Here is an 18,333-nt window from a genome sequence, read left to right as displayed (position 1 = left end):
TGCTACCTACTCTCTGGTATGGGTCTCCAAGTTTTATGTAAAATAGATAATTGATGTTATGAATTTCATTAATAACTCAATTCTTGATGATACGTAAGCGTATAAAACTGTATACATATCAATCTAATTAAAATTCGATGTTCATTAATTTACTCCGTACACTCATACGGAGAGTGTACATCCGTAACTCATACGGAGAGTGTACGGAGTGTACGAGTTAATGAACATATTTTAATTAGATTATATACATATTACATATTCAAATCTTTGATCAGAATAAGGTCAGAAATGTAATTTTAAAGAACACCCCGGTGCAAACGAGTATTCTAAATTGATAAAATAATAGAGAGAAAAAAGAGATAAAATCCCGGCTTTTCACTTGTAAAAAATGAAATTCATGTCAATGAGGTTTTCAAAGAAAACAAAGCAATAAAATATCATTATGACTGAGAAAGTATAGTGCGAGAAAAATATTGCACAGCCATTTAAGCTTGTATTTCTCTTAGTGAAAGTTGCAAGGAAAGATCGTCAATACAATACTGTATTATAGTTTTATGTAGTTTTGGAGCGGAATGTTTCACTAAGTCAAGAGCTAAACGAGGTCTTTAAGTGAAATAGAGATAGCGATGTTCAAACTATTTGTATAATAACGCTTCACTTGGATAGCTTGTTCAAGCTACCACACAAGCAATAATTTGATAAAGATGCAGATGGACAATTCTTACTCAAGAAAATATGAAGCAAACCAAGGATATGACAGTCATGTTTTGCGCTCAAAATACAAAGGTAATATTATCAAAATATTTCATTTTTGTTTCTCATCAATGTTATAAAACTCCCACATCTAAATGTCAAATTGAGTTTTTTAGCTGTACAAATTGAGTTTACAGTCGAATCTTCATAGCTCAATTATGGTTTGTACATCGAATGCTAGCCGTCCTTGAATATTATCTGATAACTCTAGTAATGAGAACTTCAATGTTAGGTGAAAGATTAAATCCAAAACATTTTCTTAAAAAAAAAGTCATTAAGTTTGAAGAGGAGCAACAGCAGCAGCAGTAGGATCGCTCGTTCTTCAAAAAGTAAATTATCTGCCATTTAGACGTCAGCAGGTTCAATTAAAAAGGGGACAATTACTCTTAAAAAATGGATCAAAAACGGTGCAGGTAGGACATTAGATTGATGGTTAAAAAAAATCAGGTCCGAAATGTAATTTAGTTATGCAGTTATGCAGAATATATTTCATTATCATTTTATCGCCATTTTGCTTTATAAATGTCTATGTATAAGGTATAATCAGCAAAGCGATGATACTTTTAAAATTTGAAAGTAAAAAATAAATTAGATTATGACTGATTTTCTCTCGTCCGTCACCTTTTTGTAGATCTATACACTAGTCAGGTTTAGATTTAGATAGTTTGTATAACCAATACATGTTATGTGATCAAATAATGAGACGTAAAAAGGAAAGTATCGTCTTTGCCGAACACTTGATTTTGATTTGTCTATATGTCGCATTGTTTTAGTCCACCATACACTCTATGCCCAGGATTGGCTACAGGTTCTCCGTTCTCCGATACAGTATTAGTCTCAGTATTGAATTCAAACGTTCTGGGTGAGTTTTCCCTCGTCTCCTGCTCATCATGACTGTTCCTACTCTCTAAACCTTCATCTTCGTCATCTTCCTCGACGACATCCTCATGTTCTTCTAATTCGGTGCTTATTTGACGAGAATCGATTGTACCTCTAGTTGAACGCGGAAGAGAGTTCCTTGGATCGTTTACTGCCAAATGACATGGGTCATTTACCATTCGGTTGGATCCATGGACAGTCCGGCTAGCTGTTGTACTGGTCATGACTGAAGGGTCACGGTTCATCCAGCCGGCCAGATTAGCCAGGCTGTACTGTCTGTATCGGTCACAGTAGATATATTTGGCAAGAAGGTTGACATGGCGATCAAAACAGATATATATCAATGGTTGGATGGTTCCTTGGCTCCAGGCAATAAAACTGAACGCCTGGTAGACTTTTGGCGATACCGTGAAATGAACATCCACAAGCATAAGCAGGAATAGTGGATACCAGCACAGAATGAATGATATGGTACTAAGGATGAAAAGCTTGGCCCGATGACTTGATTGGTTAATCATCGTCTGTACGTTACACACTGAGGTCACGGGGTCATCCATGATAGTTATAGACGACCGGACTAACATAGACACGCGATTCGTGTGATTCACTTGTATTTCTTTGTACAGTTTACATATAAAATGTACAACGCCCATCAGCGTCAGAGTCAGGATACCGATCCACATGAGATTGGCTACGTATCCGGTTTGTTCGCCGAGAATGAAGGAGCAGCTCCCGATCTCGGGATGGAAATCAAAATATCCGCCGATGAGGGTTGGTCCCAGATGGAGAATAATGCTAGCTATGTATACCAGGAGTGTTCCGAATACGACACAACATAACGATCCTTTGGAATTCCCGCCAATATTCACTTCTCCGAATGTATAGGCTTCCGTGCACACCATAGCTAACATGTTAAACACTGAAGCTGTGATGATCAACACGTAGGTGGCACCGAAGAAATCACAATCGCTAGGCTTTCGTTGTGTGACAAGGTTATTACCTATAGGAATGCAGTAAGCTGCCTTCAGGAAGTCGAGGAAGGAGGCGTGGATTAGGAAAGCACTGGTCAGTTTCCTCATTGATCGTCGCACAAAGACGAAAATCACAACTAGCAGGTTTAAGATGAGTCCCACCACTGCCACAAAGTACAGGTAGTAGGCCTCCTGGTGGTAGGTCTTCCTGACGAAGTTTGACTGATCCATCTGGTGGTCTTCCTCTGGTGTGAGCACAATGCGGTGAGCATACATCGGCAGGTTGCTCTCATCTTCGTCGGTGTACTCCTTTTGTAAGATGTTCAGCAACTGAATACTTTTAACAGGAGGTTCATTGTTAGCCATTTTTGGGAGAAGTTCATAGAATTTATTCTGATCTCTCTGACCTTCAGGGTTAGAGCGGAATTCTTCATACTAGTCCAAGATCAACATCTGGAAAAATCAAAAGTGATAATCAAATGGACGTCAAGATTTACTAAAATAATTTAAAACTTATTAAATGCATTAATACTGAGTGTAGTAGAAATATTGATGTAAAATTAATAAGAACAAACAAATGATAATATCAACCAATCAATACACATATCATCAAAATTCAACGGGCTATCTCTAGATCCAGAGGCCGATTGGTATGGGTGTTAGGGATATTATACATACTATATTAGCACGTACTAACACATACATGGAATTAATAGCCATCAATTGTCATTTCATTTGTGTAACAACGAAGAAAACAAGAAATAATTATTTAGACTTTTAAAAATCAGAACCTTCAATGTCTTCTTATACTCTATTTTTGATTATTTTCTATATATATATAATTTATAAATGATTTATCAAGTAATTGCCTCAACAAATGCTACTAATTTATACAATTTACTAACATACATTTAGAACAAATGTAACCATAGAAACTAGTAATGTTGATATTATGCAGCGGAATGTGAATTGCAGAAGGTGATGGATGGTATATTGTGACAAGTAAACATATTTAATTTCGTGGGTTGAACTTATTCGTGTACAGTAGCATGTTGTGTTTATACTCGTGGGTAAAGAGCACTCTCGGAAACGACGACTGGTTTTACACCACGGATAATTAATCTCACTATCAAATTGTATATGTAAGTTAACCACCAGATATATGTGTAATGCAACCAGCAAAATATGTATTGGATCAAGAGTAGCATTCACCGACATATGAAATAATGACAATGACTTTTGTTTCCTAGAAAGTGATAAACAGGCTAAAGAACAAAAGAAAAAATCTAGATCTGTTTTGATTCGAATGAACATGTTTACATACACAGATGGGGAAACAAACAGTAGTGAATTTATTTGTTTTATTTATAGACGTAAGCTATTTATACACAAATAAGATTCTATTAAATATTTTGAGTCAGGTGGTACTTGGAGGATTCCGATTAAAAACGGGTTCCCTACTGGTCTTGGTATGTTATATACAGGAGCTAGTAGGGGTTTGGAAGTTAAAAAAGTTAAGCGATCTATTTCTCAATGGTACCAAGTAGCAACCAAATCATGCATGACTTTTCATACATTCTAATTTTTGTTGATGAAAAAGTATGTTTAGAATCTACAGTACTGTAATAAACGATTGCATGGGATAATAGGTCTTTTAAACAAGCGACTTTTCTATTCTTACCAGACAGTCAACCTATCGTGTATGATTTCTTCATATGTATGTTAGCGCTCTCTGGTATTATATATAACCAGGATCATTTGTATGTTAGCGTTCTCTGGTATTATATATAACCAGGATCATTTGTATGTTATTGTTCTCTGGTATTATATATAACCATGATCATTTGATTGGGTATCGAATTATCATATGTATGTTAGTGTTCTCTGGTATTATATATAACCATGATCATTTGATTGGGTATCGAATTATCATATGTATGTACTTGTTCTCTGGTATTATATATAACCATGATCATTTGTTTGGGTATCGAATTATCATTTGTATGTTAGTGTTCTCTGGTATTATTAATAACCATGATCATTTGATTGGGTATCGAATTATCATATGTATGTTAGTGTTCTCTGGTATTATATATAACCATGATCATTTGATTGGGTATCGAATTATCATATGTATGTTAGCGTTCTCTGGTATTATATATAACCATGATCATTTGATTGGGTATCGAATTATCATATGTATGTTAGCGTTCTCTGGTATTATATATAACCATGATCATTTGATTGGGTATCGAATTATCATATGTATGTTAGCGTTCTCTGGTATTATATATAACCATGATCATTTGATTGGGTATCGAATTATCATATGTATGTTAGCGTTCTCTGGTATTATATATAACCATGATCATTTGATTGGGTATCGAATTATCATATGTATGTTATGTTGTTCTCTGGTATTATATATAACCAGGATCATTTGATTGGGTATCGAATTATCATATGTATGTTAGCGTTCTCTGGTATTATATATAACCATGATTGATTGGTATCGAATTTCATTGTATGTTAGCGTTCTCTGGTATTATATATAACCATGATCATTTGATTGGGTATCGAATTATCATATGTTGTTAGCGTTCTCTGGTATTATATATAACCATGATCATTTGATTGGGTATCGAATTATCATATGTATGTTAGCGTTCTCTGGTATTATATATAACCATGATCATTTGATGTGGGTATCGAATTATCATTATTGTATCTGTATGTTAGCGTTCTCTGGTATTATTATTAAACCATGATCATTTGATTGGGTATCGAATTATCATTTTGTATGTTAGCGTTCTCTGGTATTATATATAACCATGATCATTTGATTGGGTATCGAATTATCATATGTATGTTAGCGTTCTCTGGTATTATATATAACCATGATCATTTGATTGGGTATCGAATTATCATATGTATGTTAGCGTTCTCTGGTATTATATATAACCATGATCATTTGATTGGGTATCGAATTATCATATGTATGTTAGTGTTCTCTGGTATTATTAATAACCATGATCATTTGATTGGGTATCGAATTATCATATGTATGTTAGTGTTCTCTGGTATTATATATAACCATGATCATTTGATTGGGTATCGAATTATCATTTGTATCATATGATATGTATAGTTATCTCTGGTATTATATATAACCATGATCATTTGATTGGGTATCGAATTATCATATGTATGTTAGTGTTCTCTGGTATTATATATAACCATGATCATTTGTATTGGGTATCGCGTTCTCTATGTATGTATTTCTTGGTATTAATATAACCATGATCATTTGATTGGGTATCGAATTATCATATGTATGTTATGTTAGCGTTCTCTGGTATTATATATAACCATGATCATTTGATTGGGTATCGAATTATCATATGTATGTTAGTGTTCTCTGGTATTATATATAACCATGATCATTTGATTGGGTATCGAATTATCATATGTATGTTAGCGTTCTCTGGTATTATATATAACCATGATCATTTGATTGGGTATCGAATTATCATATGTATGTTAGTGTTCTCTGGTATTATATATAACCATGATCATTTGATTGGGTATCGAATTATCATATGTATGTTTGTTTCTCTGGTATTATATATATAATCATTTGATGGGTATCATTATCATATGTATGTTAGCGTTCTCTGGTATTATATATAACCATGATCATTTGTATCGTTATCATATGTATGTAGGTTCTCTGGTATTATATATAACCATGATCATTTGATTGGGTATCGAATTATCATATGTATGTTAGTGTTCTCTGGTATTATATATAAACCCATGATCATTTGATTGGGTATCGAATTATCATATGTATGTTAGCGTTCTCTGGTATTATATATAACCATGATCATTTGATCGGGTATCGAATTATCATATGTATGTTAGCGTTCTCTGGTATTATATATAACCATGATCATTGGATTTTGGTATCGAATTATCATATGTATGTTTCTTCTCTGGTATTATATATAACCATGATCATTTGATTGGGTATCGAATTAATCATAAGTATGTTATGTTCTCTGGTATTATTTATAACCATACTCATTTGATTGGGTATCGATCGATTATCATATGTATGTTTGTTTGTATTATAGGTTATAATAACCATGATCATTTGATATGGCGTTCTCTGAATATATATAATCATATCATATGTTAGGGTATCGAATTCAATGGTATGTTAGGTATATAATATATACCATGATCATTTGTTTGGGTATCGAATTATCATATGTTGTATTATGTATGTTCTCTGGTATTATATATATCCATGATCATTTGTTTGGGTATCGAATTATCATATGGATGTATGTTCTCTGGTATTATTATATAACCATGATCATGATTGGGTATCGAATTATTATATATATTTGTGTTCTCTGGGTATTATATATAACCATGATCATTTGATTGGGTATCGAATTATCATATGTATTATTTAGCGTTCTCTGGTATTATATATAACCATGATCATTTGTTTGGGTATTCGAATCTATCATATGTATGTATGTTTCTCTGGTATTATATATAACCATGATCATTTGATTGGGTATCGAATTATCAATATGTATGTTAGCGTTCTCTGGTATTATATATAACCATGATCATTTGATTGGGTATCGAATTATCATACATAAACCATGTTAGAGTTCTCTGGGTATTATTTCCTATATTAATAACCATGATCATTTGATTGGGTATCGAATTAATCATATGTCATGTTAGTGTTCTTCTGGTATATATAACCATGATCATTTGATTGGGTATCGAATTATCATAATGTATGTTAGTATTCTCTGGTATTATATATAACCATGATCATTTGATTGGGTATCGAATTATCATATTATCATACAATGTATGCGAGGATATAAATTTACCGTTACAATTATTCTGATTCAAATGTGTTAATTGAAGGATATAACCAGGTGTTACATTTGTACACGCTGGTAAAACTTTACGCAAGGATACATACTAATTAGCGACGGTGGTCGATACAAGGTTACTTTAGGAATGATAGGTATGTTTCATTAGATCTTCAAAAGTCTGATTAACATACTGAGAGGTAGTAGGTGTGCGTATTGGACCAGGATGCAGTGTTTGGACCCGAAAGTGGGAAACCAGCTACATCTAATTAGCATCATTCTTTGTACTTTTCAGATATAACCACTTTACCATTACAGTGCTGTGTTAACATTACTGTTTCTGCAACTCTATTTTAACGTGGTTTTGATTATAAACATGTTCGTACGTACTCATCTAGTATGTTCATATTACGTTTTTTAATTTAAGTTTTTTGTTATTCAAAATTGATAAACATGCAGCTATTTATCCATTGCAGCTTCCAAATTAATATTATGATAATAAGGGGGTGGAAATGCATTCGTTTACACAAGAATACTAAGTTATACTTTCGTGAATTACCGGAAAGAGTACTACAATAACCTCTTAAGAAGAATGACTGTATATGCTTTTTAATACAGGTATAAAACATATTACAAATCATCCTACAGACATTTGTGATTATACAATATACCTCCTACCTACAACGTATGTGGATACACTATACTACTAGCCTATGTGATATTACTTACTATCCTCCTACCTACAGCCTCTGTGATATACTCTATACCTACCTCTACCTACAGCCTATGTGATATACTATACTACCTCCTACCTACAATGCCTATGTTAATTATACTATATACCACCTCCTACCTACAGGGGGGGGGGCTATGTGATATACTATACCACCTCCTACCTACAAGCCTATGTGATAACACTTACTACCTCCTACCTACAGCCTATGTGATATACTATACTACCTCCTACCTACAGCCTATGTGATTTATACTATACTCCTACCCTACCTCCTACCTACAGCCTATGCCTGATCGTGATATACTGTGCTACCTCCTACCTACAGCCTATGTGATATACTATACTACCTCCTACCTACAGCCTATGTGACATACTATACCACCTCCTACCTACAGCCTATGTGATATACTATACTACCTCCTACCTACAGCCTATGTGATATACTATACCACCTCCTACCTACAGCCTATGTGATATACTACTACCTCCTTACCACAGCCTATGTGACTATACTATACCTCCTACAATACTCCTATGTGATATACTATACTACCTCCTACCTACATCCTTATGTGATATACTATACTACCTCCTACCCTACAGCGTAGATCCTATGTGATATACTATTACACACCTCCTACCTACTAGGCTCTATGTGATATACTATACTACCTCCTACCTACAGCCTATGTGATATACTATACTACCTCCTACCCTACAGCCTATGTGATATATCTATACTACCACACTCTCTACCTACAGCCTATGTGATATACCTATACTACCTCCTACCTACAGCCTATGTGATATACTATACTACCTCCTACCTACAGCCTATGGGATTATACTATACCCACCCTACTACCTACAGCCTATGTGATATAACTATACCACCTACCTGTGATATACTATACTACCTCCTACCTACAGCCTATGTGATATACTATACTACCTACCTACCTACCTACAGCCTATGTGATATACTATACTACCTCCTACCTACAGCCTATGTGATATACTATACTACTCCTACTACAGCCCTATGTGATATACTATAACACCTCCTACCTACAGCCTCTGTGATATACTATACTACCTCCTACCTACAGCCTATGTGATATACTATACCACCTCCTACCTACAGCCTATGTGATATACTATACTACCTCCTACCTACATCCTATGTGATATACTATACTACCTCCTACCTACAGCCTATGTGATATTCTATACTACCTCCTACCTACATCCTATGTGATATACTATACTACCTCCTACCTACAGCCTATGTGATATACTATACCACCTCCTACCTACAGCCTATGTGATATACTATACTACCTCCTACCTACAGCCTATGTGATATACTATACTACCTCCTACCTACAGCCTATGTGATATACTATACTACCTCCTACCTACAGCCTATGTGATATACTATACCACCTCCTACCTACAGCCTATGTGATATACTATACTACCTCCTACCTACAGCCTATGTGATATAACTATACTCTACCTCCTACCGAGACACTACAGCCTCTGTGATATACTATAACAACCTCCTACCTACATCCTATGTGATATACTATACTACCTCCTACCTACCTACAGCCTAATGTGATATACCTACAGCCTATGTGATATATCTACCTCCTCCTACCTACGAGCCTATGTGTTATACTCTATACCACCTCCTACCTACAGCCTCTGTGACTACTTACTAATATGGTGATACTATACTACCACCTCCTACTACAGCCTATGTGATATACTATACTACCTCCCTACCTACAAGCTAAGTGATATTCTATCACCATCTTCCTACCTACATCCTATGTGATTATACTATACTACCTCCTACCTAACAGCCCTATGTGATATTCTTTACCAAACCTCCTACCTACAGCCTATGTGATATACTATACTTCCTCCTACCTACAGCCTTTGTGATATACTATACTACCTCCTACCTACAGTCCTATGTGATGACATACTATACCTACCTCCTACCTACAGCCTATGTGATATACTATACTACCTCCTACCTACAGCCTATGTTGATATGATATACTATACTACCTCCTACCTACAGCCTCTGTGATATATACTATACCACCTCCTACTACAGCCTATGTGATATACTATACCACCTCCTACCTACATCCTATGTTGATATACAGCTTATACTACCTCTCCGACATCCTACCTACAGCCTATGTGATATACTATACTACCTCCTACCTACAGCCTATGTGATATACTATACTACCTCCTACCTACAGCCTACTATACTACCTGTACCTACAGCCTATACTATATAACCTCCTACCTACAGCCTATGTGATATACTATACTACCTCCTACCTACAGCCTCTGTGATTATACTATACCACCTCCTACCTACAGCCTATGTGATATATACTATACCACCTCCTACCTACAGCCTATGTGATATACTATACTACCTCCTACCTACAGCCTATTGTGGATATTACTATACCCACCTCCTACCTACAGCCTATGTGATATACTATACCTACCTCCTACCTACAGCCTATGTGATATACTATACTACCTCCTACCTACAGCCTCTGTGATATACTATACCACCTCCTACCTACAGCCTATGTGATATACTATACCACCTCCTACCTACAGCCCTATGTGATATTCTATACTACCTCCTACCTACATCCTATGTGATATACTATACTACATCCTACCTACACAGCCTATGTGAATATACTATACTACCCTCCTACCTACAGCCTATGTGATATACTATACCACCTCCTACCTACAGCCCTATGTGATATACTATACTACCTCCTACCTACATCCTATGTGATATACTATACCACCTCCTACCTACAGCCTATGTGATATACTATACTACTCCCTACCTACAGCCTATGTGATATACTATACTACCTCCTACCTACAGCCTATGTGATATATATCTAATACTCCTCCTACCTACAGCCTATGTGATATACTATACCACCTCCTACCTACAGCCTATCTGTGATATACTACTATACCACCCTCCTACCTACATCCTATGTGATATACTATACTACCTCCTACCTACATCCTATGTGATATTCTATACTACCTCCTACCTACATCCTATGTGATATACTATACTACCTCCTCCTACAGCCTACATACCTATGTGATATACTATACATACACCTCCTACCTACAGCCTCTGTGATATACTATACCACCTCCTACCTACAGCCTATGTGATTATACTATACCACCTCCTACTCTACAGCCTCTGTGATATACTACTATATCTCCTCCTACCTACAGCCTATGTGATATACTATACCACCTCCTACCTACAGCCTCTATGTGATATACTATACTACCTCCTACCTACAGCCTATGTGATATACTCTATACCATCCTCCTACAGCCTATGTGATATATACTCATACCACCCATAAGACTACAGCTTATGTGATATATTGTATACCCTACAGCCTATGTGATATACTATACCCACCTCCTACCTACAGCCTATGTGATATTACTATACTACCTCCCTACCTACAGCCTATGTGATATACTATACCACCTCCTACCTACAGCCTATGTGATATACTATACCCTATTTGACCTCCTACCTACAGCCTATGTGATATACTATACCACCTCCTACGCTACAGCCTATGTGAGGATATTTGATATACTATACTACCTCCTACCTACAGCCTATGTGATATACTATACTACCTCCTACCTACATCCTATGTGATATACACTTATTACTACACTCCTACCTACATCCTATGTGATATACCTATACTACCTCCTACCACAGACTATGTGATAATACTACACTCACTATACCTTCTGCCTCTGTGATATACTATACCACCTCCTACCTACAGCCTATGTGATATTTACTATACCACCTCCTACCTACAGCCTATGTGATATACTATACTACCTCCTACCTACATCCTATGTGATATTCTAATCTATACCCCTCCTACCTACAGCCTATGTGATATACTATACTACCTCCTACCTACAGCCTATGTGATATTACTATACCACCTCCTACCTACAGCCTATGTGATATACTATACCACCTCCTACCTACAGCCTATGTGATATAACTATACCACCTCCTACCTACAGCCTCTGTGTTATACTATACTACCTCCTACCTACAGCCTATGTGATATACTATACCACCTCCTACCTACAGCCTATGTTATACTATATACCTCCTACCTACAGCCTCGTGTGATATACTATACCCTCCTACCTACAAGCCTATGTGATATTCTATACTACCTCCTACCTACAGCCTATGTGATATACTCATACCACTCCCTAAACTACAGCCTATGTGATATACTATAATTACCTCATACCTACAGCCTATGTGATATACTATACTACCTCCTACCTACAGCCTATGTGATATACTATACTACCTCCTACCTACCTACAGCCTATGTGATATACTATACTACCTCCTACCTACAGCCTATGTGATATACTATACTACCTCTCTACCTACAGCCTATGTGATATACTATACTACCTCCTACCTACACAAGTCCTATGTGAATACAGTATGACATACTATAATACATCCTACCAACAGCCTATGTGATATTCAATACCACCTACCTACAGCCTATGTGATATACTATACTACCTCCTACCTACAGCCTCTGTGATATACTATACTACCTCCTACCTACAGCCTATGTGATATACTATACTACCTCCTACCTACATCCTATGTGATATACTATACTACCTCCTACCTACATCCTATGTGATATACTATACTACCTCCTACCTACAGCCTATGTGACATACTATACCACCTCCTACCTACATCCTATGTGATATACTATACTACCTCCTACCTACATCCTATGTGATATACTATACCACCTCCTACCTACATCCTATGTGATATTCTATACTACCTCCTACCTACATCCTATGTGATATACTATACTACCTCCTACCTACATCCTATGTGACATACTATACCACCTCCTACCTACAGCCTATGTGATATACTATACCACCTCCTACCTACAGCCTATGTGATATACTATACTACCTCCTATACAGCCTACCTCCTCCTACCTACAGCCTATGTGTTATACTATACTACCTCCTACCTACAGCCTATGTGATATTTACTATACCACCTCCTACCTACATGCCTATGTAGATATACTATACTACTATACTACAGCTATGTGATTATTCCTATACTACCTCCTACCTACCAGCCTCCTATGTGAATATACTATACTACCTCCTACCTACAGCCTATGTGATATACTATACTACCTCCTACCTACAGCCTATGTGATATACTATACCTACCTCCTACCTACAGCCTCTGTGACTATACTATACTACCACCTCCAATACCTACAGCCTATGTGAATATACTATACTACCTCCTACCTACAGCCTATGTGATATTACTATACCACCTCCTACCTACAGCCTTTGTGATATACTATACTACCTCCTACCTACAGCCTATGTGATATATATACCTACCTCCTACCTACAGGCCTCATGTGATATACTATACTACCTACTACCTACAGCCTATGTGATATACTATACTACCTCCTACCTACATCCTATGTGATATACTATACTACCTCCTACCTACATCCTATGTGATATACTATACCACCTCCTACCTACAGCCTATGTGATATACTATACCACCTCCTACCTACATCCTCTGTGATATACTATACCACCTCCTACCTACAGCCTCTGTGATATACTATACTACCTCCTACCTACAGCCTACGTGTGATATACTATACTACCTCCTACCTACAGCCTATGTGATATACTATACCACCTCCTACCTACAGCCTATGTGATATTTTCCTATACCACCTCCTACCTACAGCCTATGTGATATACTATATTACCCATCCTACAATGGTACCTACAGCCTAATGTGATAATATACTTTACCTCCTACCTACAAGCCTATGTGATATACTATACCACCTCCTACCTACAGCCTCTGTGATAACTATACTAACCTCCTACCTACAGCCTCCTATACCACCGTCCTACCCTACAGCCTATGTGATATACTATACTACCTCCTACCTACAGCCTATGTGATAGTCTATACCACCTCCTACCTACAGCCTATGTGATATACTATACTACCTCCTACCTACAGCCTATGTGATATACTATACCACCTCCTACCTACAGCCTATGTGATATACTATACTACCTCCTACCTACAGCCTATGTGATATACTATACCACCTCCTACCTACATCCTATGTGATATACTATACTACCTCCTACCTACAGCCTCTGTGATATACTATACCACCTCCTACCTACAGCCTATGTGATATACTATACCACCTCCTACCTACAGCCTATGTGATATACTATACTACCTCCTACCTACAGCCTATGTGATATACTATACCACCTCCTACCTACAGCCTCTGCATCCTATGTGATATACTATACTACCTCCTACCTACATCCTATGTGATATACTATACCACCTCCTACCTACATCCTATGTGATATACTATACTACCTCCTACCTACATCCTATGTGATATACTATACTACCTCCTACCTACAGCCTATGTGATATACTATACTACCTCCTACCTACAGAGCCTCATGTGATATACTATACTACCATACCTCCTACCTACAGCCTATGTGATATACTATACTACCTCCTACCTACAGCCTATGTGACATACTATACCACCTCCTACCTACATCCTATGTGATATACTATACTACCTCCTACCTACAGCCTATGTGATATACTATACCACCTCCTACCTACAGCCTATGTGATATACTATACTACCTCCTACCTACAGCCTATGTGATATACTATACTACCTCCTACCTACAGCCTATGTGATATACTATACTACCTCCTACCTACAGCCTATGTGATATACTATACCACCTCCTACCTACAGCCTATGTGATATACTATACCACCTCCTACCTACATCCTATGTGATATACTATACTACCTCCTACCTACATCCTATGTGATATACTATACTACCTCCTACCTACAGCCTATGTGATATACTATACCACCTCCTACCTACAGCCTATGCGATATACTATACCACCTCCTACCTACAGCCTCTGTGATATACTATACCACCTCCTACCTACAGCCTCTGTGATATACTATACTACCTCCTACCTACAGCCTATGTGATATACTATACTACCTCCTACCTACAGCCTATGTGATATACTATACCACCTCCTACCTACAGCCTATGTGATATACTATACCACCTCCTACCTACAGCCTATGTGATATACTATACTACCTCCTACCTACAGCCTATGTGATATACTATACCACCTCCTACCTACAGCCTATGTGATATACTATACTACCTCCTACCTACAGCCTATGTGATATACTATACCACCTCCTACCTACAGCCTATGTGATATACTATACTACCTCCTACCTACAGCCTATGTGATATACTATACTACCTCCTACCTACAGCCTATGTGATATACTATACCACCTCCTACCTACAGCCTATGTGATATACTATACTACCTCCTACCTACAGCCTCTGTGATATACTATACTACCTCCTACCTACAGCCTATGTGATATACTATACCACCTCCTACCTACAGCCTATGTGATATACTATACCACCTCCTACCTACAGCCTATGTGATATACTATACTACCTCCTACCTACAGCCTATGTGATATACTATACTACCTCCTACCTACAGCCTATGTGATATACTATACCACCTCCTACCTACATCCTATATGATATACTATACTACCTCCTACCTACAGCCTATGTGATATACTATACTACCTCCTACCTACAGCCTATGTGATATACTATACCACCTCCTACCTACAGCCTATGTGATATACTATACTACCTCCTACCTACAGCCTATGTGATATACTATAAGCTACCTCCTACCTACATCCTATGTGATATACTATACCACCTCCTACCTACAGCCTATGTGATATACTATACCACCTCCTACCTACATCCTATGTGATATACTATACCTACCTCCTACCTACAGCCTATGTGAATATACTATACTACCTCCTACCTACAGCCTATGTGATATACTATACTACCTCCTACCTACAGCCTATGTGATATACTATACCACCTCCTACCTACAGCCTATGTGATATACTATACTACCTCCTACCTACATCCTATGTGATATACTCTACCACCTCCTACCTACATCCTCTGTGATATACTATACCACCTCCTACCTACAGCCTATGTGATATTCTATACCACCTCCTACCTACATCCTATGTGATATACTATACTACCTCCTACCTACATCCTATGTGATATACTATACCACCTCCTACCTACAGCCTATGTGATATACTATACCACCTCCTACCTACAGCCTATGTGATATACTATACTACCTCCTACCTACAGCCTATGTGATATACTATACTACCTCCTACCTACAGCCTATGTGATATACTATACCACCTCCTACCTACAGCCTATGTGATATACTATACCACCTCCTACCTACATCCTATGTGATATACTATACTACCTCCTACCTACAGCCTATGTGATATACTATACCACCTCCTACCTACATCCTATGTGATATACTATACTACCTCCTACCTACAGCCTATGTGATATACTATACCACCTCCTACCTACATCCTATGTGATATACTATACCACCTCCTACCTACAGCCTATGTGATATACTATAACCACCTCCTACCTACAGCCTATGTGATATACTATGACCTCCTAACCTACAGCCTATGTGACTACATGCCTCCCCTACACAGCCTCTGTGATATACTATACCACCTCCTACCTACATCCTATGTGATATACTATACTACCTCCTACCTACAGCCTATGTGATATACTATACTACCTCCTACCTACAGCCTATGTGATACCATTACTTTATACCACCTGGTCCTACCTACAGCCTATGTGATATACTATACCACCTCCTACCTACAGCCTATGTGATATACTATACCACCTCCTACCTACATCCTATGTGATATACTATACTACCTCCTACCTACATCCTATGTGATATACTATACCACCTCCTACCTACATCCTATGTGATATACTATACCACCTCCTACCTACAGCCTATGTGATATAGCTACCTACCCTATGTGATATACTATACTACCTCCTACCTACATCCTATGTGATATACTATACCACCTCCTACCTACAGCCTATGTGATATACTATACCACCTCCTACCTACATCCTATGTGATATACTATACTACCTCCTACCTACAGCCTATGTGATATACTATACCACCTCCTACCTACAGCCTATGTGATATACTATACCACCTCCTACCTACAGCCTATGTGATATACTATACCACCATCCTACCTACAGCCTCTATGTGATATATACTATACTACCTCCTACCTACAGCCTATGTGATATACTATACTACCTCCTACCTACAGCCTATGTGATATACTATACTACCTCCTACCTACAGCCTATGTGATATACTATACCACCTCCTACCTACAGCCTATGTGATATACTATATCCACCTCCTACCTACAGCCTATGTGATATACTATACCACCTCCTACCTACAGCCTATGTGATATACTATACCACCTCCTACCTACAGCCTATGTGATATACTATACTACCTCCTACCTACAGCCTATGTGATATACTATACCACCTCCTACCTACAGCCTATGTGATATACTATACCACCTCCTACCTACATCCTATGTGATATACTATACTACCTCCTACCTACATCCTATGTGATATACTATACCACCTCCTACCTACATCCTATGTGATATACTATACCACCTCCTACCTACAGCCTCTGTGATATACTATACCACCTCCTACCTACAGCCTATGTGATATACTATACCACCTCCTACCTACATCCTATATGACTATACTATACCACCTCCTACCTACAGCCTATGTGAATATACTATACCATACCTCCTACCTAC

At 37.4% G+C, this 18,333-nt stretch overlaps 1 protein-coding gene across 1 annotated transcript in view; it reads right to left on the bottom strand.

Moving 5' to 3' along the window:
* Window positions 1-234: 234 nt before the first annotated feature.
* The window catches only part of LOC138332235 (5-hydroxytryptamine receptor 4-like), a 38,414-nt gene continuing 20,315 nt past the window's right edge, over window positions 235-18,333 (bottom strand). The window contains exon 2 of the mRNA XM_069280239.1: window positions 235-3,056. Within this exon, the coding sequence (XP_069136340.1) occupies window positions 1,506-2,969 (1,464 nt within the window). The 5' untranslated portion in view covers window positions 2,970-3,056 and the 3' untranslated portion in view covers window positions 235-1,505. The remainder of the gene's footprint in view (window positions 3,057-18,333) is intronic.

The sequence above is a fragment of the Argopecten irradians genome, chromosome 9 (genome assembly GCF_041381155.1).
Source record: "Argopecten irradians isolate NY chromosome 9, Ai_NY, whole genome shotgun sequence".
Classification (NCBI taxonomy): Eukaryota; Metazoa; Mollusca; class Bivalvia; order Pectinida; family Pectinidae; genus Argopecten; species Argopecten irradians.
Note: the sequence above shows the minus strand (reverse complement) of the source record. Positions and strands in the feature narration are given on the sequence as shown.